The 25,845-nt window shown below is 43.8% G+C and overlaps 1 protein-coding gene across 1 annotated transcript in view; it reads right to left on the bottom strand.

Annotated features, from left to right (window-relative positions):
* LPGAT1 (lysophosphatidylglycerol acyltransferase 1) overlaps window positions 1-25,845 on the bottom strand; it is a 267,682-nt gene that overhangs the window by 19,481 nt on the left and 222,356 nt on the right. Inside the window, exon 6 of the mRNA XM_082252478.1 lies at window positions 17,052-17,175. Coding sequence (XP_082108604.1) covers window positions 17,052-17,175 — 124 coding nt within the window. The remainder of the gene's footprint in view (window positions 1-17,051; window positions 17,176-25,845) is intronic.

Here is a 25,845-nt window from a genome sequence, read left to right as displayed (position 1 = left end):
GCACACATTCATGCTGAAGGAGCCTTGTCAGCGGCTCTGCAGACGCTCACTCTTGGCTTGCCAGACCAGGTTTCATTTGGATCCTCCAGAAGAGGCCCTGAAACGCTTCGAGCCCTTGTCAGTTGACCCTGAGGGACGATAACACTTATGAGCAGAGAAGGAGGGCACACATCTACGACAAGGTTCCTTGCTCTTAGTAGCCTGTGGAAGAAAGGTACTCTTCCCCACTGTGAATGATGTCATCCAGGGTAGCACCAAACAGGCGATCTCCTTAAAACAGTTAGATCAGTCAAGGCCTTTTTAGAAGACTTATCCGAAGACCAGCATTTGAGCCAAAAGACACGCCGAAGGACCACTGCCAAAACAGAGAGCTGAGCCACTAGGGTAGCCGCATAAAAAGAGGAATCACAGATCACAGATAAACTGCAGCCCCTGTACCAGCTGGTTCGCCAGCTCAGCAAAGGCAGGGGGGGGGGGGGGAATGACGGTTCTCGCTCCAGGTAACGGCCCAACAGCTTAGTCCGCTTAGTCAGAGTTTGCGACACCAGGGCAATGATGAATACCGGCCTCAGTGCTGAACCAGCCAGAGCGTACATATTGCGGGCCACAGCCTCTGCCTTCCTGTCAGCTGGATCCTTAAACGCCAGGGACTCTTCAACCGGAAACATGGTTGCCTTGTTCAATCTGGAAACCAGAGGGTCCGCCACCGGTGGATCAGTCCACTTCTTAAAAAGTGACTGCTCATAGGGGTAACGCCTAGTAAAGTGCTTAGGGACAACACAAGGACGCTCACCCCCAGTCGTTAACGACAATTTGGTCAAAATAGACAGGGAAAGTTAACACCTTTGCCACTCTGGATGGCTTGTGAGCGCCAAAGGGAACCTGCACCTCCGTCGCAGCTGGTTTATAGTATACATATGTACTTCTAGGTCCTAGAAAGCTACTCACCATAGCAGGAACCAGGCGGGCACTGCTCCAGACAGAACCCCTCTCCATCAAAGTTAGGGTATGCGACCTCGCGAGGCGTTTAACTCTCATCTCAGGTCAGCCCTCGTCCAGTGGGGCTATGTCGCGGCCGACCTAGCGCGGAGCTGAGGTCTGCTGGCCAGACTACGGTTACCACTGGATCTAGATTATCCAGCCCATCGCCTAGTCTGGCAGTTGATTGTAGATCTCACAGGAAAAATCAAGGAGAAAAAAATTTCTATCTAAAAAGAAAAAATTGCCAGGACCAAAGATCCCAGCAAGGAACTAGGCCCTTACTCCTGACTAGGCAGAAACAAAACTGAGTGCCTATAGCAGAGAGAGGGAGTATATCCCCTGGGACTGCCCATAGGCATAGCCAGATGTTTTTTTCTGCCTAGTGTCCTACTGCTGTAGGGGGCAGTATAACCCACCGGTTATGAAGATCTAAAGATTTGTCAGTCAATGAACCAAAGAGGAATGAAGATATTTTTTTTTTACTTGTGATCTGCCCAACTTTTTCTGCTTCTAAGCTATCATTGTTAGATTATTTTATGTGTGGTCCAAGACCTTCTTCCAATGTGGCTCAGGAAGGTCAAAAGCTTGGATACCCCTGCTTTAAGCACTTAAACTCTGGAGAGTTTTACCCCCCCCCCCTTCATGACCAGGCCATTTTTTGCCATTTAGCACCAGTAATTGGGTGGTCATGCAACACTGTACCCAAATAAAATTTATATAATTTTTTTTTTCCACACAAATAGAGCTTTCTTTTGGTGGCATTTTATCACCACTGGATTTTTTTTATTATATACACAAAAAAAGACCAAATATTTTGAAAAAAGAAGAAAAAAAAAAACAGATGTTTTACTTTGATATAAAATATATCCAATAAAAAAAAAAAAAATTATAAAAATTTCTTCATAAACTTAGGCCAAAATGTAGTCTGCTACAGGACTGTGGTAAAAAAAAAATCCAAATAAATGTATATTGATTGGTTTGTGTGAAAATGATAGCGTCTATAAACGATAGTGTATACAGTATCTCACAAAAGTGAGTACACCCCTCACATTTTTGTAAATATATTATATCTTTTCATGTGACAACACTGAAGAAATGACACTTTGCTACAATGTAAAGCAGTGAGTGTACAGCTTGCATAACAATTTACTGTCCCCTCAAAATAACACACAGCCATTAATGTCTAAGCCACTGGCAACAATAGTGAGTACACCCCTAAGGTAAAATGTCCAAATTGGGCCCAAAGTGACAATATTTTGTGTGGCCACCATTATTTTCCAGCACTGCCTTAACCCTCTTGGGCATGGAGTTCACCAGAGCTTCACAGGTTGCCACTGGAGTCCTCTTCCACTCCTCCATGACGATATCACAGAGCTAGTGGATGTTTGAGATCTTGCGCTCCTCCACCTTTCTTTTGAGGATGCCACACAGATGCTCAATAGGGTTTAGGTCTGGAGATATGCTTGGCCAGTCCATCACCTTTACCCTCAGCTTCTTTAGCAAGGCAGTGGTCATCTTGGAGGTGTTTAGGGGTCGTTATGTTGGAATACTGCCCCGCGGCCCAGTTTCCGAAGGGAGGGGATCATGCTCTGCTTCAGTATGTCACAGTACATGTTGGCATTCATGGTTCCCTCAATGAACTGTAGCTCGCCAGTTCCAGCAGCACTCATGCAACCCCAGACCATGACACTACCACCACCATGCTTGACTGTAGGCAAGACACATTTGTTTTTGTACTTCTCACCTGGTTGCCACCACACACGCTTGACACCATCTGAACCAATCAAGTTTATTTTGGTCTCATCAGACCACAGGACATGGTTCCATTAATCCATGTCCTTAGCCAGCTTGTCTTCAGCAAACTGTTTGTGGGCTTTCTTGTGCATCATCTTTAGAAGAGGATTCCTTCTGGGACAACAGCCATGCAGACCAATTTGATGCAGTGTGTGGCGTATGGTCTGAGCACCGACAGGCTGATCCCCCCCCCCCCTTCAACCTCTGCAGCAATTCTGGCAGCACTCATATGTCTATTTCCCAAAGACAACCTCTGGATAGGACGCTGAGCATGTGCACTCAACTTCTTTGGTCAACCATGGCGAGGCCTGTTCCGAGTGCAACCCGTCTTGGTAAACTGCTATTTGGTCTTGGCCACCATGCTGCAGCTCAGTTTCAGGGTCTTGGCAATCTTCTTATAGCCTAGGTCATCTTTATGTAGACCCAATTCTTTTTTCAGATCCTCAGAGAGTTCTTTGCCATGAGGTGCCATGTTGAACTTCCAGTGACCAGTAAGAGTGAGAGTGATAACACCAAATATAACACACCTGCACCCCATTCACACGTGAGACCTTGTAACACTAACAAGTCACAATACCGGGGAGGGAAAATGGCTAATTGAGCCCAATTTGGACATTTTCACTTAGGGGTGTACTCACTTTTGTTGCCAGCAGTTTAGACATTAATGGCTGTGTGTTGAGTTCTTTTGAGGGGACAGCAAATTTGCACTGTTATAAAAGCTGTACACTCACTACTTTACATTGTAGAAGAGTGTCATTTCTTCAGTGTTGTCACATGAAAAGATATAATAAAATATTTACAAAAATGTGAGGGGTGTACTCACTTTTGTGAGATACTGTATACTGGACTTTATTTTTTTTATACTAGTAAAAGTGGTGATCAGCAAATTACTGTGGGACTGTGACATACGACAGGCAACCTGTCACTTCCGGGAACTGCCACCGACATCCCCAGTGACACTAATACAGTGATCATCAAGAATACTATACAGTGCCTTGCGAAAGTATTCGGCCCCCTTGAACTTTGACCTTTTGCCACATTTCAGGCTTCAAACATAAAGATATAAAACTGTAATTTTTTGTGAAGAATCAACAACAAGTGGGACACAATCATGAAGTGAAACGAAATTTATTGGATATTTCAAACTTTTTTAACAAATATAAAACTGAAAAATTGGGCGTGCAAAATTATTCAGCCCCCTTAAGTTAATACTTTGTAGCGCCACCTTTTGCTGTGATTACAGCTGTAAGTCGCTTGGGGTATGTCTCTATCAGTTTTGCACATAGAGAGACTGACATTTTTGCCCATTCCTCCTTGCAAAACAGCTCGAGCTCAGTGAGGTTGGATGGAGAGCGTTTGTGAACAGCAGTTTTCAGTTCTTTTCACAGATTATCGATTGGATTCAGGTCTGGACTTTGACTTGGCCATTCTAACACCTGGATATGTTTATTTGTGAACCATTCCATTGTAGATTTTGCTTTATGTTTTGGATCATTGTCTTGTTGGAAGAAAAATCTCCGTCCCAGTCTCAGGTCTTTTGCAGATTCCATCAGGTTTTCTTCCAGAACGGTCCTGTATTTGGCTTCATCCATCTTCCCATCAATTTTAACCACCTTCCCTGTCCCTGCTGAAGAAAAGCAGGCCCAAACCATGATGCTGCCACCACCATGTTTGACAGTGGGGATGGTGTGTTCAGGGTGATGAGCTGTGTTGCTTTTATGCCAACATAACGTTTTGCATTGTTGCCAAAAAGTTCGATTTTGGTTTCATCTGACCAGAGCACCTTCTTCCACATGTTTGGTGTGTCTCCCTGGTGGCTTGTGGCAAACTTTAAATGACACTTTTTATGGATATCTTTAAGAAATGGCTTTCTTCTTGCCACTCTTCCATAAAGGCCAGATTTGTGCAGTATACGACTGATTGTTGTCCTATGGACAGAGTCTCCCACCTCAGCTGTAGATCTCTGCAGTTCATCCAGAGTGATCATGGGCCTCTTGGCTGCATCTCTGATCAGTCTTCTCCTTGTATGAGCTGAAAGTTTAGAGGGACGGCCAGGTCTTCGTAGATTTGCAGTGGTCTGATACTCCTTCCATTTCAATATTATCGCTTGCACAGTGCTCCTTGGGCTGTTTAAAGCTTGGGAAATCTTTTTGTATCCAAATCTGCCTTTAAACTTCTCCACAACAGTATCTCGGGACCTGCCTGATGTGTTCCTTGTTCTTCATGATGCTCTCTGCGCTTTAAACGGACCTCTGAGACTATCACAGTGCAGGTGCATTTATACAGAGACTTGATTACACACAGGTGGATTCCATCTATCATCATTAGTCATTTAGGTCAACATTGGATCATTCAGAGATCCTCACTGAACTTCTGGAGAGAGTTTGCTGCACTAAAAGTAAAGGGGCTGAATAATTTTGCACGCCCAATTTTTCAGTTTTTTAACAAAGTTTGAAATATCCAATAAATTTCGTTCCACTTCATGATTGTGTCCCACTTGTTGATTCTTCACAAAAAATTTGTTTTATATCTTTATGTTTAAAGCCTGAAATGTGGCAAAAGGTTGCAAAGTTCAAGGGGGCCGAATACTTTCGCAAGGCACTGTATATACTGTCACTTGCCAAAAAGTTTTGAGAACACAAATATTAATTTCCACAAAGTCTGCTGCCTTGAGTTTTTATGATGGCAAATTGCATATACTCCAGAATGTTATGAAACGGGATCAGATGAATTGCAATTCATTGCAAAGTCCCTCATTGCCATGAAAATGAACTTCATCCCAAGAAAAAATAAAAATAATTCCACTGCAGCAGACTTTGTGAAAATTAAGATTTGTGCCCATTTCAAAACTTTTCACTAGGGCCGTAGTAAAGTGGTTGGTAAATCTAAAAGTAAAACTATAGGAAAAACTTTTTTTCCCCCCATATTGGATAGAGCAAGGGAGGAGTACAGCCAGACATTTTTTATTTTTAACATCTGTGTCCCATTGTGGCAATTTCCCTACACTTCGTGTCCCATAGCTAAACAAGAAGTGAGAGGAAATCTCTGCAAAGTAAGGGAATTCCTTGGGGACATCCATAACTGGTGTCCCCATTGGAAGATTTCCCCTCTATTACCTTTCTGAGGACAACCCAAAATTTGGGATTTTGTTTTACTTTCGCTTTTAATAATAATGGCAAAACAGGACAAATAGAGAGGGTGAGTCTCCCTGAAGGGAGCACAGAGAGCAATAAAAACTGACAGGGGTTCCAATCCTTCTCCACTTTATCCGAAAGTAAAATAAAAATTTTTGCCATTAGTTATACTTTAAAGTACAGTGCCTTGCGAAAGTATTCGGCCCCCTTGAACTTTGCAAACTTTTGCCACATTTCAGGCTTCAAAGATATAATACTAATTTTTTGTGAAGAATCAACAACAAGTGGGACACAATCATGAAGCGGAACGAAATTTATTGGATATTTCAAACTTTGTTAACAAATAAAAAACTTAAAAATTGGGCGTGCAAAATTATTCAGCCCCTTTACTTTCAGTGCAGCAAGCTCTCTCCAGAAGTTCAGTGAGGATCTCTGAATGATCCAATGTTGACCTAAATGACTAATGATAATAAATAGAATCCGCCTGTGTGTAATCAAGTCTCCGTATAAATGCACCTGCACTGTGATAGTCTCAGAGGTCCGTTTAAACCGCAGAGAGCTTAATGAAGAACAAGGCACACACCAGGCAGGTCCGAGATACTGTTGTGGAGAAGTTTAAAGCCGGATTTGTATACAAAAAGATTTCCCAAGCTTTAAACATCCCAAGGAGCACTGTGCAAGTGATAATATTGAAATGGGAGTATCAGACGACTGCAAATCTACGAAGACCTGGCCGTCCCTCTAAACTTTCAGCTCATACAATGAGAAGACTGATCAGAGATGCAGCCAAGAGGCCCATGATCACTCTGGATAAACTGCAGAGATCTACAGCTGAGGTGGGAGACTCTGTCCATAGGACAACAATCAGTCGTATACTGCACAAATCTGGCCTTTATGGAAGAGTGGCAAGAAGAAAGCCATTTCTTAAAGATATCCATAAAAAGTGTCATTTAAAGTTTGCCACAAGCCACCTGGGAGACACACCAAACATGTGGAAGAAGGTGCTCTGGTCAGATGAAACCAAAATCGAACTTTTTGGCAACAATGCAAAACGTTATGTTTGGCATAAAAGCAACACAGCTCATCACCCTGAACACACCATCCCCACTGTCAAACATGGTGGTGGCAGCATCACGGTTTGGGCCTTCTTTTATTCAGCAGGGACAAGGAAGATGGTTAAATTGATGGGAAGATGGATGAAGCCAAATACAGGACCATTCTGGAAGAAAACCTGATGGAGTCTGCAAAAGACCTGAGACTGGGACGGAGATTTGTCTTCCAACAAGACAATGATCCAAAACATAAAGCAAAATCGACAATGGAATGGTTCACAAACATATCCAGGTGTTAGAAAGTCCAGACCTGAATCCAATCGAGAATCTGTGGAAAGAACTGAAAACTGCAGTTCACAAACGCTCTCCATCCAACCTCACTGAGCTTGAGCTGTTTTGCAAGGAGGAATAGGCAAAAATTTCAGTCTCTCGATGTGAAAAACTGAGAGACATACCCCAAGCGACTTACAGCTGTAATCGCAGCAAAAGGTGGCGCTACAAAGTATTAACTTAAGGGGGCTGAATAATTTTGCACGCCCAATTTTTCAGTTTTTTATTTGTTAAAAAAGTTTGAAATATCCAATAAATTTCGTTCCGCTTCATGATTGTGTCCCACTTGTTGTTGATTCTTCACAAAAAAAATGGATTTTTGTAAGATCTTACCGTAAAATCCTTTTCTCTTAAGCTCATTGACAGACGTAGTCTTCTTGATTCTCAAGAGCTGGGTTATGTTGTCTCCGCAGGAGTAGGACTAGGCAGAAAGACAAAACGTTCTGGCTCCACCCTAGGGGCAGTCCCTGAGGGTATATCCTCCCTCTCTCTGCTACAGGGAATCAGTTCTGTTTTAAAGCAGTACAGAGAATTTAACCCAACCCAACTCAATGATAGAGGGGCGGGTACTACGTCTGTCAATGAGCTTAAGAGAAAAGGATTTTACGGTAAGATCTTACAAAAATCCATTTTTCTCTATCGCTCATTGACAGACGTAGTCTTCTTGATTCTCAAGAGCTGGGACATCCAGAAGCAGTGCCACAAAATGAGGGGTGGGATTGACAGAATCAAAATCCAATCTAGAAGGCCCAACCGGAGCCAACCAGAAGTATCAAAGGACTCATCGAGTAAACAGATGAGACCTACCCCACAAATCCTCGAGGTAGACCAACAGTCTCCTCAAACAGTGGCCTGCAGGAACCTTGCAGCCAGAAGAGGCATCTGACGATGCCATCACATAAACCTTATACAATATTGTAAAGGTATGAACCGACTACTAAACAGTCGCCTTGAAAACCTGAACCACTGACGCCTGATGGCGGAAGGTCCAGGAAACTCTAAGCGCCCGAGTAGAATGCGCCTTAACAGGGAACGGGGGATCCCGACCCTTAGATAAAATAAGCCTATACCACCGTCTGTCTGATCCATCTAAAGATGGTCGCAGCAGAACAGGCAACCCCTTCTTAGGGCCATCCGTGATCACAAACAGTGAATCCGTCTTACAAATTGAATCCGTAGTATTCAAGTATATCCTGATCGCCCGAACTACATCCAAGGAATGCCATGCAAATTCTCGAGGATGATTGGGCTAAGGACATAGGAAGGACAATACACTGTCCTTAATCAATGAAACTTTGAAACCACCTTAGAAGGAAGGATGGATTCGGATGAAGAACAACCTTATCCCTATGAACCACCAGATCTGGGGAACAACAGGATAATGCAGCCAGTTCTGACACCCTGCGTGCAGAAGTGATAGCCACCAAGAAGACCACCTTCTGGGATAAAGTAAGCAAGGGAATCTCCCTGATATTTTCAAAGGGAGGTGTCTGAAGAACCGACAGCACCAAATTAAGATCCCAGGATGGTAACGGCGCGTGCACTGGCAGAGCCAGGTGTCGCACCCCCTGGATGAAATTCCGCACCAAGGAATGAGTAGACAAAAGCTTCTGAAAGAAGATAGCAAAATGCTGAAACCAGACCCTTGATAACACTCAAGGCCAGCTTCTGCTCAACTCCCTGTTGCAGAAAGCCAATATTCGGACTACCGAATAAAGATGTAGATGGAACCCAAGGGATTCACATCACACAATATAAGACTTCCATGTACGATGATAATCTTTCTGGAAGTCGCTTTCCTTGTTTTAACTAGAGTAGGAATAACTGAAGCTGACAATCCCTTGTCCTTCAGCACCTGGGTCTCAATAACCAGGCCGTTAAAAACCAGCGATCGTAAAGCAGGATGGAAGATCGGTCCCTGAGACAGTAGATCCTTCCTGAGAGGAAGTCTCCACGGGACGTCCGCCATCAGTCTGACCAAGTCGGGGTAACAAGCTCGACGAGGCCAATCCGGAGCTGCCAGGATTACTGGAATTCCTTCCTCCTCTATCCTGCGAAAAAGTCTTGGCAGTAACCCAAGAGGAGGGAAGGCATACATTAGCTGGTATTGCCCCCACGGGGCGATCAGTGCGTCTGCGGTTTCTGCTAGAGGATCGCGGGAGCGAGCCACGAATCTCTGAACTTTCCTGTTGAATCGAGATGCCAACAGATCCATATCCGGGGTGCCCCATCGTAGGCACAACTGGTGGAAAACGTCTGGATGGAGGGACCATTCCCCCTGATCCAGAGTCTGACGGCTGAGATAATCTGCCTGCCAATTTTCCACCCCCGGAATGAACACCGCAGAGATTGCTGGAACAAATCGTTCCGCCCAGCGAAGAATGCAAGCCACTTCTTTGGCCGCTCGGACACTCTTGGTGCCCCCCTGGTGATTGACATAAGCCACGGCCGTGACGTTGTCCGACTGGATCCGAACCGGGCTGCCCTGGAGCTGCTCGGTCCAGTGAATCAGACAAAGTCTGATCGCTCTCAGTTCCAATACATTTATCGGTAACCTGGATTCTTCCGGGGACCAAAGTCCCTGGACAGATAACTGACCGAGAATTCCTCCCCATCCGGATAGACTGGCATCCGTGGTCACTGTCGTCCAATATATTGGCAGAAATGACTTTCCCTGGCTGAGCATCGGAGACCGAAGCCACCAGACCAGAGACTCTCTGGTCTGTTTGCTCAATCGGATCTGATTGTCCAGGGATTCCGGATTCCGATTCCATCTGAGAGGAATCTCTTGCTGAAGAATTCGGGTATGGGACTGGGCAAATGGGACTGCTTCGAAGGAAGCCACCATCAACCCCAGACCCCTCATGCAAGTCCGAAGGGAAGACCAGCTGTTGGTGGACTGCTGATTGAATCTTTCGGAGTTTCCCTACCGGAAGAAAAAACTCTTGTCCTGACTGTCTAGAATTAGACCCAGATATTCGAGCCTCTGGGTGGGAACCAGAAATGACTTTTGCTGGTTCACCAGCCACCCGAGTTCCTGTAAAGAAATCATAGTAATTTCTACGTCTTGTAGCAAGGTCTGAGGAGACTCTGCATGAAGCAGAAGATCGTCTAGGTAACCTAGAATCGATATGCCTCTTTGGCGCAGAAGTGCCAACATTGGGGCCAACACCTTCGTGAAGACCCGCTGAGCCGTGGCGAGACCGAAAGGTAACGCCACAAACTGATAGTGGTTCTCTTCTACGGAAAAACGTAGAAACCGCTGATGTCCTGCGAAAATGGGAATGTGAAGATATGCGTCCTAGATGTCTATGGACGCTAGGACATCCCCTGGATGCAGAAAGGCTGCTACTGTGCGAATGGACTCCATTCTGAATCTTCTTATGAAGACAAAAGAATTGAGTGCCCTTAAGTCCAGATTTGGACGCACTTTGCCCTCTTATTGTAAATAGGTTTGAATAAAACCCTTGAAACCGTTCTGTCCAAGGAACGTGGACTACCACTCCTTGTTGTAGTAAATCTGTGACTGCTCTCCGCAGATTTTCTAAACGATCTGAGGATAGTCGGATATTGGAAGGGAAGAATCGCGCCGGTGGGAGAGATCGAAACTCGATCTTGTACCCTGACCTTATGACTTTGCAGACCCATTTGTCCGGGATTCTGGAAAGCCATGGATCCGGGACCCGGCGAAGACGTCCCCCCACCCCAGTTATGGGTGGGGGCGCACCTTCAGGCTTTGGACGGTTTATCTTCAGGTCTGGAGGGGGCGGGCTTTTGCTTGCCCGACCACCGACCCCTGACGCCTCCTGCAGGAGCTTTGGAGGACTTAGTTTTTTCACCCGCGGGACGAAAAAACCTCTTGTGAGCAGAAAAAGAAGGCCCTCGTCTTTGACGAGTTCCTCTACCTTTAAAATTTTGCGGTAAAAAGGTGCTCTTTCCACCCGTGAGATCCTTAATGATCTCATCTAAGTTGGCTCCAAATAGACGCTCTCCTAAAAAGGGGATATTAGCCAATGCTTTTTTGGAACCTTGGTCGGCTAACCAACCTTTTAGCCACAGTGTACGCCTGAGAACCACTGCTGAGACTGATGCTCGCGCCAATAATGGAGTGGCGTCTAACGCCGCATCACACACAAACTGTAACCCCTGTATCATTTGTTCCAACAAATCTGATACCGCCTGAGGGACCTCTTGTAAGTCCCGGCGTAACCACTAGGTCCATTCAGTTACAGCCTGCGAAAACAGACCAATAGCTATTATAGGTCTGAAAGCTGATCCAATCAAAGCAAACATGGTGCGAGACATAGCTTCTATCTTGCGATCCACTGGATCTTTAAAGACGGAGCGTCTTCTAAAGGAATAACCGTGGCTTTATTCAATCTAGCAATTGGTGAATCCACCACAGGTGGTTCTGTCCATTTCTTAATGAGGGTTTCCTCAAACGGATAACGCCTGTTAATGCGTTTAGAAATAGTAGAAATGCGTTTTGGCAGACTCCATTCTTCTTTGATTGGATTGCCAAAACATTTGGGCAATGGAAAAACCTTCGCCACTAAATGCGTTTTTAGACCCAAAAGGGATTTCAGTTTCAGCTATTTCTGACGGAATACCCTGTAATCTTAAGGTCTCTTGAACAGATACCATGAGTGCGTTTACCAACGCTTCCTCTCTGGCTATGGCTGATGCCGAAACATCCTCCTCACTGTCTGAAAAGACAGTACACGAGACACCAATACCAGATGAAGTACCTGCAACTGCAGAAATAGGCTCAGAGTCTGAATCCGAGGTTTCAGATAATAAGGGGTTAGGCGGGGGTCGCTTACTTGCGCCCTGTCCCTGACAAGCCACTTCCACCCGGGACACAAGCTACCATAATAGCGGACAATGATTTAATCGTCAGTGGGGTGCTGGAGGATCCTGCAGACCCCTCGAGGGGATCCGGAGGAAATACATGAGTGGCAGGGTCCATGATAATTCAGGACACCTTTGCCAGAAAACAAAAAAACTTTCTTTTTTTTTCTTTTTTAAAATAAAAAATACCTCTTTTTTTTTTTTTTTTTTTTTATGTGTCTCCCCCTAGCGCAATAGCGCCCCTCAGAGTACCTGCTTCTCGATCCCACAGAGAGAGAGAGGGACCCCCAAGGCTCACCAACCGATGCAGTGAAGTTTCCAACCAACTGCAGTCAGCGTCTGTCTTTACAGACTGGAAGGAGCTGTTGCTTTTTCCCGGGTAGAAGGACGTGGCTCCGCCCCCTGTGTACGCCTTCCGGCGTTTCCCAGCTCTCCACGAGGTAGCTGGGCTCACAAAACATGGCCGCCCCCATAGAAGAGACATAAGACTCCAAAAACATGGCGGCCGGCGTGACCTGAGGACATACATGCATTCGGTCTACGGCAAAATGGCGGCGGACCGCCAAAATCGTTTTCCCAGCACATCCAACCTGCATCTCTGCTAAGAGGTGATATATGGATCTACAGGAGATACACTACACATAAGGTAGGATTATACCTCCTATGTCTGCTGTAATGTTACAGTCTGCTGGGTAGAGTGTTAGCTCTTAAACCAAGTCCACTTCCCACAAACACATGCTGTATTACAAGGGGGACTTGTAAGTATCAGATATATACTGACCATATATGGAGGGGCCCATAATACATACTGCCTCATAACGAGGAAAAAAGGGAACGTTTACTCACCATACCGAACCGACAGGCACCCTCTCTTCACAATACCCTCTCCACCGGGGTGGGGGTTTGTGGACGCCTCGACTCTCTGGTACCTGGCGTCCAAGCGAGACTTTTAACTCGCAAAGTCAGTCCCTTCACTGGGACTCCGTCGCGGCCGACCCATCGCGGAGCTCTGGTCTGCACGCGCTCGTAGGCAGAAACCGGGGTGACCACTGGATCTCAACATCCAGCCCGTCGCCCGGCCCCGCATACTTACTTGAATATGTCGCGGCCGACCAAGCGCAATGCCATGGTCTGCGCGCGCTCGTAGGCCGGCTGGGGTGACCACAAGTGTCGCCCAGTCCGGCATTTTTGCTTGAAGATCTCACAGGAAAAAAACACTGGAGAAAAACTACCTAAAAAATGTCTTTTTCTTAAAGAAAAAAAGTCTTGCCAGGACCAAAAGATCCCAGCAAGGAACTTAGGTCCTTACTCCTGACTAGACAGAAAAAAACTGATTCCCTGTAGCAGAGAGAGGGAGGATATACCCTCAGGGACTGCCCCTAGGGTGGAGCCAGAACGTTTTGTCTTTCTGCCTAGTCCTACTCCTGCGGAGACAACATAACCCAGCTCTTGAAAATCAAGAAGACTACGTCTGTCAATGAGCGATAGAGAAATTAGTTTTATATCTTTATGTTTGAAGCCTGAAATGTGGCAAAAGGTTGCAAAGTTCAAGGGGGCCGAATACTTTCGCAAGGCACTGTATATTGTACAATGTGATTGTAAGGCATGTGGCTAGTTTTACTCGTTATTTTAGACAGACCCTTTAGCAGATTAAATAGAAAAAAAGTCTAACTATTCTTAAAATGCTCCCTCGTCCCTTCTATCAAAAAAAGATCCAAGTACTGCGCTATCTTTAATCCAGTGCAGTCATCCGAATCATCAGCAGGTTGAGCATTTTTTTCCCTTACACGGGTAGCTGGAGCTGCTGAATCACGTGGCCAGACCAGATCTAGAAAGGTAAGAACAAAGAACTTTTTATACCAGGTATGGAGGAGGAAGGGGGAGAGAACATTTTAACCCATTGGCGCCGGCTGTACGCAAATATGCGGCCTTTCGGAGCCTGGTCCTTAGTGCCAAGGGGCCGCATACTTGTGTGATTTGCTGCCAATACACCTGTGCCAAGAGCGTGCAAGCTGCACACTCCTGGCACAGTTATCTTCGCCCCACTGAAAGCTTCAAAAGTTTTCGGACCACGTGACTATCATGACAGCCAATCACAGTGATCATTTGATGCAAGCCGTGCCCCGGCTCTGGCGTCCAATATCTTGAAGAGCTGGGAGGCGCCGGTGCAAAGAGCTTAAGAATAGAGTTAGCCTTTATATACCACTTTAACAGATAATATAACTAGTGAACCTGTAAATATGTACTTGAAGACTATAGAACAGTTTTGGGTGGAATGTAGTAAGGCTTATTCCCCTCCACTGGATTTTTACTGCTTTCCAGGATTCTAGTGGGCTCAGCTTTTATGTCAAGCTATCTCCAGTATATCACCAGTTCTCTATATATTCCTACAGAGAATTCACTAAGTCAGATGTGCTCACCTTACATTGTACTGTATTTTTTTAAGGCCTCGTTAACACTGGGCATTTTAAATGCCGCTTTTAGAGGCGTCTTGTGTTTTTTTATTTTTTTTAACAGCTTCTAAACACTCCTCAATGTTAGTCTATGCGTCCTTGCACACACAGGCGTTTATGAGCGTTTAGGAGGCAGAAAAAAAAAAACCTACTGCCAGTACGTTCAGGAACCGCAGCGTTTTGGCAGACAAAAATGCCCGATGTGCCTAAACACTTGGGCGTTCAATCCTTTAAATGGCCAAAATAAATAATATTCTGGCAAAAGAAAAATAAAAAGCCAAGTGCGTGACACGCTTAAATGCGTTTGCAAAGACGCGGCTTTAGGCGTGTTTTTGATACTGCTTTTCTCCCGCCAGGAAAAAGGCGATTAGAAGGGCTGGGCAAACGGCCTGTGTGCATGAGCCATAATTGTTAAGCTGTGGTCACATTCATCAATTTGCCCTATCCTGGGGTCAGAAAGCAGCAATTGTGTAGCTATTCTTTCCAACAAAACCCTTTCAAATGAGCATCAATATTAGGCCTCATGCATGCTGGCTGTTTGCCCATCTCTCCTGAATGCCTATCCCCAGACTGGAGAAACCTAAAGCCGCGTTTTTGTAAATGCTTTTTTTTTATATAAGCTACTAATGTGTGTGTGTGTGTGTGTGTGTGTGTGTGTGTGTGTGTGTGTGTGTGTATATATATATATATATATATATATATACATATATATATATACACACACACATATATATACATACACACACACAGCAAATATCTACACACACACACACACACACACACACCCCAAAGAAAAACCTGAGTGGTACTTAATTTAATTGTAATTTAATTGCCAAGTATATTATTTCTTTCTGGCTACTGAAATTAACGCTCAAGGATTAAAGCAAGTTAAGACACATTTACACACATTTAGGCACACAAAGCTTTTCTTTCTGCCAGAATGTTGATGCTCCTGAATGTGCTGGCAGTGCATTTTTTCTATCTCCCTCTAAATGCCCCAAATGCATATGTGTGCATGGACACAAATGGGGAGATTTAGTAAAACTGGAGCACTCAGAATCTAGTGTAGCTGCACATGGTAGCCAATCCGCTTCTAGCTTCAGATTGTTGAATTAAGCTTTGGCATTAAAACCTGAAAGCTGATTGGTTTCTATGCTGATCTGTACCAGATTTTGCACTCTGCAGTTTTAATAAAACTCCCCAATAGGGTAACATTAAGGGGTGCTTAGAGGCAGAAAAAAAAATTAAAATGCTCCTAAAAAACCACTGTATGCATGAGGCCTTAATTAAGGAGAACCATTTGGGGACCCATCAAACAGTGCAGCCCAAAAATGAAATACAAAATAGAAGGCTGAGACTGTAGCCCCAGCACAAAGAAGCATATCTACTCCTAACGCTAGGCAGAAGACAAACTGAGTTGGGATGGCTTACTGCAGGGGGGTATTGACCAGTGGGACAGCCCCCATGGGTGTCTATGTTAAATGCTTTGTTTTTAACAAGTCTTATGCCTAGCTACTCCTGTGGAGAGTAAGTCAATACCCATTGGTGAAGACTATACGAGGGGCGGCAACTGTGGGAGGACTTAAGGGAAACAACATCTTTGTCCTCACTGGAATAGGTGTAGAACTCTGGTGGCAACAATGAAAGCTTCACAGAAAAGCCAAGCTTGGCTTGCTATAACCTTCTGAATGCAGAGGGAAGTCATCCTGAGGGTCCCAGACAGAAAAGGAAGAGATTAAAAGAAAAAAAAAAAAAAAAGAAAAAAAAGACAGAAAGAACTGATTGACAAAAGTGTGCGCTCCACACCAGAACTTCCGATTCGTTACTTTCTTGCAGATGGGAAATCCTGTATTTTTTGGGTCAGTCAGCAATTGCAAGCTTTGGTGTTCCCAAATATCACAGTGCATAGCATAGTAAATATACTACACTGCACATGTTTTACTAGCATTAGCTTACAGCTAAATTTTAGCTATGTATCAGCTTCGACCAATAGAAGTATGCATGTGCTATACCTGGTCAATCCCTTTGGAAACTGTAAATCGCTGTAGCTACTACAGTGACTACCCCTAGCTTCTGCATTCTATGCCCAGAGCTGCCCTGCTGCTTACTGAACACAGGAGGTTGCTTGTCAAGAGCAGGTTGAACGCAAAGCATTCTGATTGGACAAATATGGAAAGACAGGGCGGTGACACCACAATCTTCACCTCATTCAGAGAATGCTTTACATTCATTGAAAAAAAAAAATACAAAGTGTTCCCTGAACTCAGCTGTGAAATTATGTAAATGTAGCCATCATCAACTGCAGAAGAGTTGCATCCTGATTTAGTTTACATACCTAAACCAACGACTGCAAAAAAGGAGTGAGAGGGCTGTATGTGACCCAAAATGCACCTATTTGACTTGCTTGATCTAAATAACCCAACCCATTCCCCCCAACAATATCAAAATACTAATACCTGTAGTACACATGAGTGACAGTAGGGGGCCGGTAACCCAGAATCCAAGTCTGAATGTCCATTGGATGTGCATTGGGGTATCCAATTGTCACGTCGATCACCCACTGTAAACCTTTTGGCTTATCTATAAATAAAAAAAGGAGGGGAAATTAACTGGTAGAAATGTTATTTGTTTATAGCAGTGTTTCTCAACCTTTTTTACAGTCAAGGCACCCTTTAAAAGTATGCCCACTCTTGGGGCATTCTAAAATGTAAAAAAACTAAACTAAAAAAGGAGTTTACATAACCCAGCAACATTCACACACCCAATGTTAGAGGTCATTTATTTTTCCAAAGCACACTGGCACTGACTGGTATTCCAATGTTTCTCTTCTCCCTCACTCAGCTAATTTAACCCCAATGCTGATGGAGAGGGGTAGGGAATGGGTAAACAAGGATGCTGCACTGGGGCCCAATGGCTGGAAGGTTGTATGTAATTCTTGATACCACTCATGTGAGCGGTTAGTCCCTTGCCTTGGTCTTTCAAATAAAACTGAATTTTTGTAAAATCTTACCTGAAAAATTCCTTTCTCTGAGTCCTCCGACAGTCGCCGCCTCCTCTAAGTCATCACTATCACAGCTACTCCTGCGGAGCGGAAGTCAATACCCAATAGTGATGACTTAGAGGAGGCGGCGACTGTCGGAGGACCTAAGAGAAAATGAAACATACTTAACAGTGAACTACAAGTACTACTAATAGGAAAAAAGCCAAGACTCAAAGCAAGCAGAAAGGTCCCCACCATGGCCAGCTGCAGGTTTTGCACTTTGAATGACAAACAACCACCAATCAAATCCCTGATGTGAAAATCACCTGAGAGACCAGCACCTCTTGAGTTCCTATGTAGAATAGCTAGGTAAGAAAGCCAACAAAAGGCCTCTGGAAAGAATCATTAGACTGGTAGAACGACCAGTTGTAGTAACCGAGGGGCTATTTATTAAAAGGGACGAGTGCAAAATCTGGTGCATAGAAACCAATCAGCTTCCAGGTTTTATTTTCAAAGCTTAAGTTAGCAAGCTGAAGTTAGAAGCTGATTGGCTATCACACTGCCCCAGATTCTGAGTGCACCCCTTTTAGTAAATCTCCCTCTGTATATCCTCTGCTACTTATTCAGGCTGTCTATATTTATATTGAAAAAAAAAACTATTTTACTCTTCGTTTATTATGTTGGAACTTATAGTGCCCATACACTGGAAGGAAGAAAAAAAAAAAAGGAAATGTTTAGATAATTTCTGTCTGACGATAAATTAAAAGGTGAATGTGTTTCCCGCCCATTAAAAATTGAACTGTTGGTACTGCGCATGTGTGTCCCAGAAGCAATAAACAAACAAGAAACTGACTCCTTTACAGTGCCTTGCAAAAGTATCCCCCCCCCCGACTTTTTACCTATTTTGTCACATTACAGCCTCAAGTTCAAAGTTTTGTTAATCTGAATTTTATGTGATGGATCAGAACAGAATAGTCTAAGTTGGTGAAGTGAAATGAGAAATATATATATATAATTTTTAGAAATCGAAAACAAAACAAAATTGGCATGTGCGTATTTATTCACCCCCTTTATGATGAAGCCCAAAAAATTTCTGGTGCAACCAATTACCTTCAGAAATCACATAATTGGTGAAATGATGTCCACCTGTGTGCAATCTAAGTGTCACATGATCTGTCATTACATATACACACCTTTTTTGAAAGGCCCCAGAGGCTGCAACACCTAGGCAAGAGGCACCACTAACCAAACACTGCCATGAAGCCCAAGGAACTCTCCAAACAAGTAAGGGACAATGGTGTTGAGAAGTACAAGTTAGGTTATAAAAAAAAATATCCAAATCTTTGATGATCCCCAGGAGCATCATCAAATCTATCATAACCGAATGGAGAGAACGTGGCACAACAGCAAACCTGCCAAGAGACGGCCGCCCAGCAAAACTCACAGATCAGGCAAGGAGGGCATTAATCAGAGAGGAAGCACAGAGACCGAAGGAAACCCTGGGGGAGCTGCAGAGTTCCACAGCAGAGACTGGAGTATCTGTACATAGGAGGACAATAAGCCGTGCGCTCCATAGAGTTGGGCTTTATGGCAGAGTGGCCAGAAGAAAGCCATTACTGTCAGTAAAAAAAAAAAAAAAAAATGGCACGTTTTGAGTTTGCGAAAAGGCATGTGGGAGACTCCCAAAATGTATGAAGGAAGGCGCTCTGGTCTGATGAGACTAAAATTTAACTTTTCAACCAAAGAAAACGCTATTTCTGGCGCAAACCCAACACATCACATCACCCAAGGAACACCACAGTGAAACATGGTGGTGGCAGCATCATGCTGTGGGGATGTTTTTCAGCAACTGGGACTGGGAAACTGGTCAGAGTTGAGGGAAAGATGGATGGTGCTAAATACAGGAATATTTTTGAGCAAAACCTGTACCACTCTGTGCGTGATTTGAAACTAGGACGGAGGTTCGCACACAGTAGAGGAGAAGCGCTAACAGGGGCAGGCAACCTCTGGTAGGTATCCACAATCCAGTGCCCTATCCAATGAGCACTAGGAGACTCAATCATAAATCCATCATCAGAGTTTATTGATTCGGCAGTCATCCCAGAGAACGGGGTCAGCCTGGTTTCGGCTAGGCAGGCCATAGTGAGTACCCTAGTACCTGTCAGGACTCTTGCGCCCCGGCGGGATCAAGCTCAGGGTCCGTCCTCTTTGGAGGTGGACTTTCTGCACACCCTGTGCACCATTTTGTGTTCTAACGTTTGCGTGTGTGCACTTTTTTATGCACCTGGTGTTAGTTCGAGTGCGTTTAAAAAAAATAAAAAATAAAAAGTTGACAGCTGAGAGCTCTGAGTGGACATTCAACACAGAGCTCTGTACACAGGGAACAATCTGTCAGTTTCAGAAAATGAGAGAGATCATTAGTAAAAAGCAGCACACATTACACACAGTTGCACATATTTAACCCTTTGATTGCCCTAGATGTTAACCCCTTCCCAGTCAGTGTCATTAGTACAGGGACAGTGTATATTTTTAGCACTGATCATTGTATTAACATCACTGGTTATGTCAGTGGCGGTTAGAAGGTTACCGCCAGAATCAGTGCCAGATTGTCTGCCGCAATATCGCAGTCCCATTAGAAGTCGTTGATCATCGCCATTAGTATAAAACTAAAATTCCAGTATATATGCACCATTGTTTGTAGGAGCTATAACTTTCACCATGCAAACCTATCAATTATACACTAATTGGTTATCAAAAACATGTAGCAGAATACATTTTGATCAACATGAAGAAAAAAAGTTTTTAAAATATTTTTACTGGGTACGGTTTAAAGCAGTCTTTTTTTTGTTTTTATTGCAAAAACCCAGTGGTGATCAAATACCACCAAAAGAAATCTCTATTTGTGGGGATAAAAGACAAATGTTATTTGGGTACAATGTTGCATGACCGCACAATTGTCAGTTAAAGTAACGCAGTGACGTATCGCAAAAAACAGCCCGGTCATCAAGTGGCTAAACCTTCGAGGGTTGAAGTGGTTAAGAAAAGACCATACTAAACTGTACAAATATTTGTGAATGCTGGGGAACTATTTTTCCTAAGGTGGAAAAGCAGAGATTTTTACCATCCAATTTGTGGCTGCAATGAAAAATGCTCATGCTTGATTGGCTCCCAGGTCAATCTTCCCTAAAGGAGCGCTGGGTATTCTCCAAGCTGGGTCATAGTGTGAGCACGGGAGGGGGTGCCATTTTCTCGAGAAACTCCTTACGGCTCTTATTCGGCTATTTAACTATCGAATACATAACCTAAATCGAATACATTTCTCCCAGATCATTAATATTTAATAGACAGGGACAGCTGGATGCACTTTTCGCTCTTGCTCTGCATTCCTCAGTAAATGAACAAACAACAGAAACCCAAACATTTATATTGAAGCCGCATCTAATCCTTTGCAGAGCAGGCCAGCATTGGCACATCTGATCTCCGGCACTATTCCTGTGTGCGCGCGGCCTAAAGGGTTCCTTTTGGTACATTCAACAAAAATTACTGCCAGCTGCAGCCAAGTGGTGCTTTCTGCTCAATGCCAGTTTGGCCCCCATAAAGACAGATTGAGTTGGAAGTAATCGATGTAGGATTATTAGATGTAATGATCAATTTTACTTAATCAGAATGTATTGTCTGCTTTGTGTAACGTGAGGACAGATTGTCTTCATACAATGTCAGCAGATGACAACCCTGGGGTCATAAAATAAAAAAATTCTAAACATTTTTTCTAAATTGCACAGATCAATACCAATTCTGTTACATGGGTTAAAATAGGTGCTTTAAAGCGGTTGTATACCCAAAAAAAAAAAAAAAAAAAACCCTGCAAGACAAAAGAATAATGAGCTAGTATGCATCGGACCTTCAGAGAGCATGCGCCGCTAGCGTCAGCGGCTGCATACAGTGCAAATATCTCCTAAACCGTGCCGGTTTAGGAGATAATAATTGTACCTAGCCTTATTATAGGCTTACCTGTAGGTAAAAGTCACAAAAATCGGTATACTACCGCTTTAGGCAGACTTTTTAATAAACTAAAAAATTATATTAAAAAAACCCTATCTTTATTATTCCATTTACTTTGTGACATGGTTCTTTATAGTGACTAGAGATGTATTTGTAACATTACTGAGCAAAATATAGTTATTGTTCTTTGGTATAAGTACCTTCAACAACAAAAAGTGTGACCATGCTGTATCAATCTACCACAAATGTGTACTTCAATGCAGAAACAGTAAATACCTACAATTATACTGTATGTGCAAAAATCCAAAGTGTTAATAAATTAATAAATACATTTAAAATGATGTGAAATCACTGCATATACACTCACCGGCCACTTTATTATATACACCTGTTCAATTGCTTGGTAACACATTGCTAATCAGCCAATCACATGGCAGCAACTCAATGCATCGAGAGGTGGTGAAGACAACTTGCTAAAGTTCAAACCGAGCATCAGAATAGAGATGAAAGGGGATTTAAGTGACTTTGAACGTGGCATGGTTGTTGGTGCCAGACGGGCTAGTCAGAGGATTTCAAAAACTGCTGATCTACTGGGGTTTTCAAGCACAGCCATCTCTCGGGTTTACAGAGAATGGCCCGAAAGAGAAAATATCCAGTGAGTGGCAGTTTTGTGGAAAAAAATGCTTTGTTGATATCAGAGGAAAATGGGCAGACTGGTTCAAGATGATAGAAAGGAAACAACAGTAACTCAAAATAACCACTCGTTACAACCAAGGTATGCAGAATACCATCTCTGAATGCACAACATATTGAGCCTTGATGCAGATGGGCTACAGCAGCAGAAGACCACACCGAGTGCCACTCCTGTCAGCTAAAAACAGGAAACTGAGCCTACAATTCACACAGACTCACCAAAATTGGACAATAGAAGATTGGAAAAATGTTGCCTGGCCTGAAGAGTCTCGATTTCAGCTGTGACATTCAGATGGTAGGGTCAGAATTTGGTGTAAACAACATGAAAGCATGGATCCATCCTGCCTTGTATCAACGGTTCAGGCTGGTGGTGTAATGGTGTGGGGGATATTTTCTTGGCACACTTTGGGCACTTTAGTACCAATTCAGCTTTGTTTAAATGCCACGGCCTACCTGAGTATTGTTGCTGACCATTTCCATCCCTTTATGACTACAGTGTCCCCATCTTCTGATGGCTCCTTCCAGCAGGATAATGCACCATGTCACAAAGCTCAAATCATCTCACCACTGGTTTCTTGAACATGACAATGAGGTCACTGTACTCCAATGGCCTCCACACTCACCAGATCAATCCAATAGAACAACTTTGGGATGTGGTGGAATGGGAAACTTGCATCATGGATGTGCAGCCGACAAATCTGCAGCAATTGCGTGATGCCATCATGTCACTATGGACCAAAATCTCTGAGAAATGTTTCCAACACCTTGTTAAATCTATGCCAGGAAGAATTAAAGGCAGTTCGGAAGGAAAAAGGTGGTCCAAACCCGTACTATAACAAGGTAAAGTGACCGGTGAGGGTATATTCCCTAAAATTGATAATACTCTAAATATACATTTACTGATTACGTGTGCAACCTGAATTTATCAGAAGTAAAAGAAAATTCATATTAACTGTAATCAGAAATTTGGAAAACAAAATTTGGTTTGCCTATACTTTTATTGTGAATATTTATTGGGGAATGGAAGGTTTCAGAAGAATTTACCAGCTCCTGGTCTCATTAAGGTTGAGAAACATTGTTATAAGTAAGACCTGTACAAAATAACATGCATAACAAAGCAACAAAATCCTCTTTTTGCTATTCTATTCAACATGCAACAAAATCTAAGGAGGTGTGTGAAGTTATTATAAAGGGGTAAATGCAAATTCACTCGATTGTAACACTTGAAGCCATACAGGTATCCAGAATGAACAATCCCGGGTCCCTTCTAATGGCGGCTTTTGGCTACAGGTGATGCAAACATGAATTCTCATTCCATTGCTGCAGCACAACCCTGGTCAAAAATGGAACATCTCGAATCAAAAAGGGAATTATAGGGAGTGACAGGTCCAAAACGTCTTGCATACAAACATGCACAAAACACTCGAAAGTACAATTACCATCTAATTTGGGAATTTAGAACCACAAACTCGTTAATTGCCAGTCTGTTAAACTTTATTGAATATGTCAGAATGAAAAACCCCCCAGAGGCAGGCAATCCCTTGTTCATAAATAATTCACACTGGTGCCTAATTTCATCTTGTTCCCAAACAGATGTGCTGACTTCTAAAGATCTCTGTAGAGATATCAGCGTTCCTTGCTGGTCTGTTGGCCCCTGTGCCACATAACATACCACAAGGAAAATATTAATTGCCATAGATATGCAGTCCCCTATCTGGGTTTACTGTTACAGTCAACTAATTTCCCTGCAGCAAGAATACGTGGAATACAATGAAAATGTCACACACCAGCTGTAACCTATGCTACATAAGTGTCTACACCTGCATCCACACTTGTCTGTTTTAACGCATATGAAAAAGTGTGTAAATGCACATTGTAGTTGGTTGCGTTTCAAATGGTAGTCATACATACTTCAAGCGGCAGACGGACCCCCCCCCCCCCCATTCACTTCAGCCCGAACCAACATATACCCCCCCTGTGCCAGTTTACTTACCTTGCTCCGCAGGACTGACAGGCAGCTTCCCCCTCAGTCCCCATGTTCCCTCTCGGTGGCCATCTCCTCCCTCCTTCTTGGCCAATAGTATGCCTTCTCCTTTCGGCCAATCGGGAAACAGGTCTCAGGACCAGCTTCCCGATTGGCTGGGAGGAGAATCAGCGTGGCAATCGCGAATATTAATTCGCTATTGTCACACAACTGGGTGGACGCTCAGGGCGCAGTGCTCTGCGCCCCGAGCCCACCCTTTTTGAAGCCTATTAGAGCCTCTGGCTCTAATCACATGCTTAAAAAAAAAAATCCCCCATTGGAATCCATACATCCGGCGCCCTGCATGTAGATTAGGGGGCCGGACGCATGTATGGGGGGGCGGCGCCCCTAATGGATGGGCTGCCACTGCTTATCAGGCAGAACAGATTTATTTTCTCTTCCGGAAGAAATAATTGATCTATGGTCGACAGCCCATCTGATTAGTATGCCACACACAAAAGAGTGGATTTGGATTGATAGTTAAGACAGGATCATAACTTGCAATTGTAAATGTTTGATTACATCTAAAAAGTTAACCCCCCCCCCCCCACAAAAAAAAAATGTTTGTGATCAGATCTCCCCTAGCCCCCCTCCCTTGCCATTGGCTCCTGCCATTTAAATACTGTAAAGAGGGAGCCGAGCTGTGCTGTGTCAATAGACACATACAGCCCCGCTTAGAAGTGAGCTCAGGCGAGCGCCCACATAGCAAGCGACTTGCTATGGGGAAACTAGGGAGGGAGAAGGAGCCAGGAGAGCCAGCAGGAGCCCCAGAAGAGGAGGTTTGGGGCTGCTCTGTGCAAAATCACTGCACATAGCAGTTAAGTATAGCATGGTATTTTAACATAATCAAACCTTTACAATCACTTACCGTAAATCATAGCATCATCATGCTTGGCCTATCTGGCAGGGCCTGCTTGCAGTACTAACCGTTTATCAATGTTTATCTAGATCACTAAATTTGCTACATCAGAGTCTACTGTGACATAAGCAATGCTCATATTCATGACACAGCAAAGCACAGAGTGACCGAGGAGCACAAATCTATATAATACACTGTCTGGATACAGCTGAGAAAATCTCAGCACTCTTTAATGTAATGTATTGATTTCCTCTCAGCTGGACACAAACATGCTCTTGTTTATGATCCGGAAGGTCTCTAGTCCTGACATTATAGTGCTGTCTGCGCTCACTGAAGTTTACTGAAACCTCTGAATAATAGACATGTTAAGGTTGCCCAAGATGGAGAGGTATCAGAATCCAGGTAGAAGGCCACCAAAAAATAAAAATGATGTCAATTAAAGGAGTTGTAAAGTCTCAAGGATTTTGACGCTAATGTATAGATGCACTAAGGTGAAAAACCTCCTTGGTTGCAGCTGTCCCCCAGACCCCCCGTTATACTTATCTGAACATTCGAGCGACGAGCATGAGCCCAGCCGCTGTCTTGGGTCCACATTGGATAGAATGATAGCAGCAGGAGCCATTGGCTCCTGCTGCTGTCAATCAAATCCAGTGACACAAAAGCGGGGCTGAGTCTTGCTGTCGGTCAATGGAC

The sequence above is a fragment of the Pelophylax lessonae genome (assembly GCF_965119305.1).
Source record: "Pelophylax lessonae genome assembly, chromosome: 3".
Lineage (NCBI taxonomy): Eukaryota > Metazoa > Chordata > Amphibia > Anura > Ranidae > Pelophylax > Pelophylax lessonae.
This window is presented reverse-complemented; position numbering and strand designations above follow the sequence as displayed.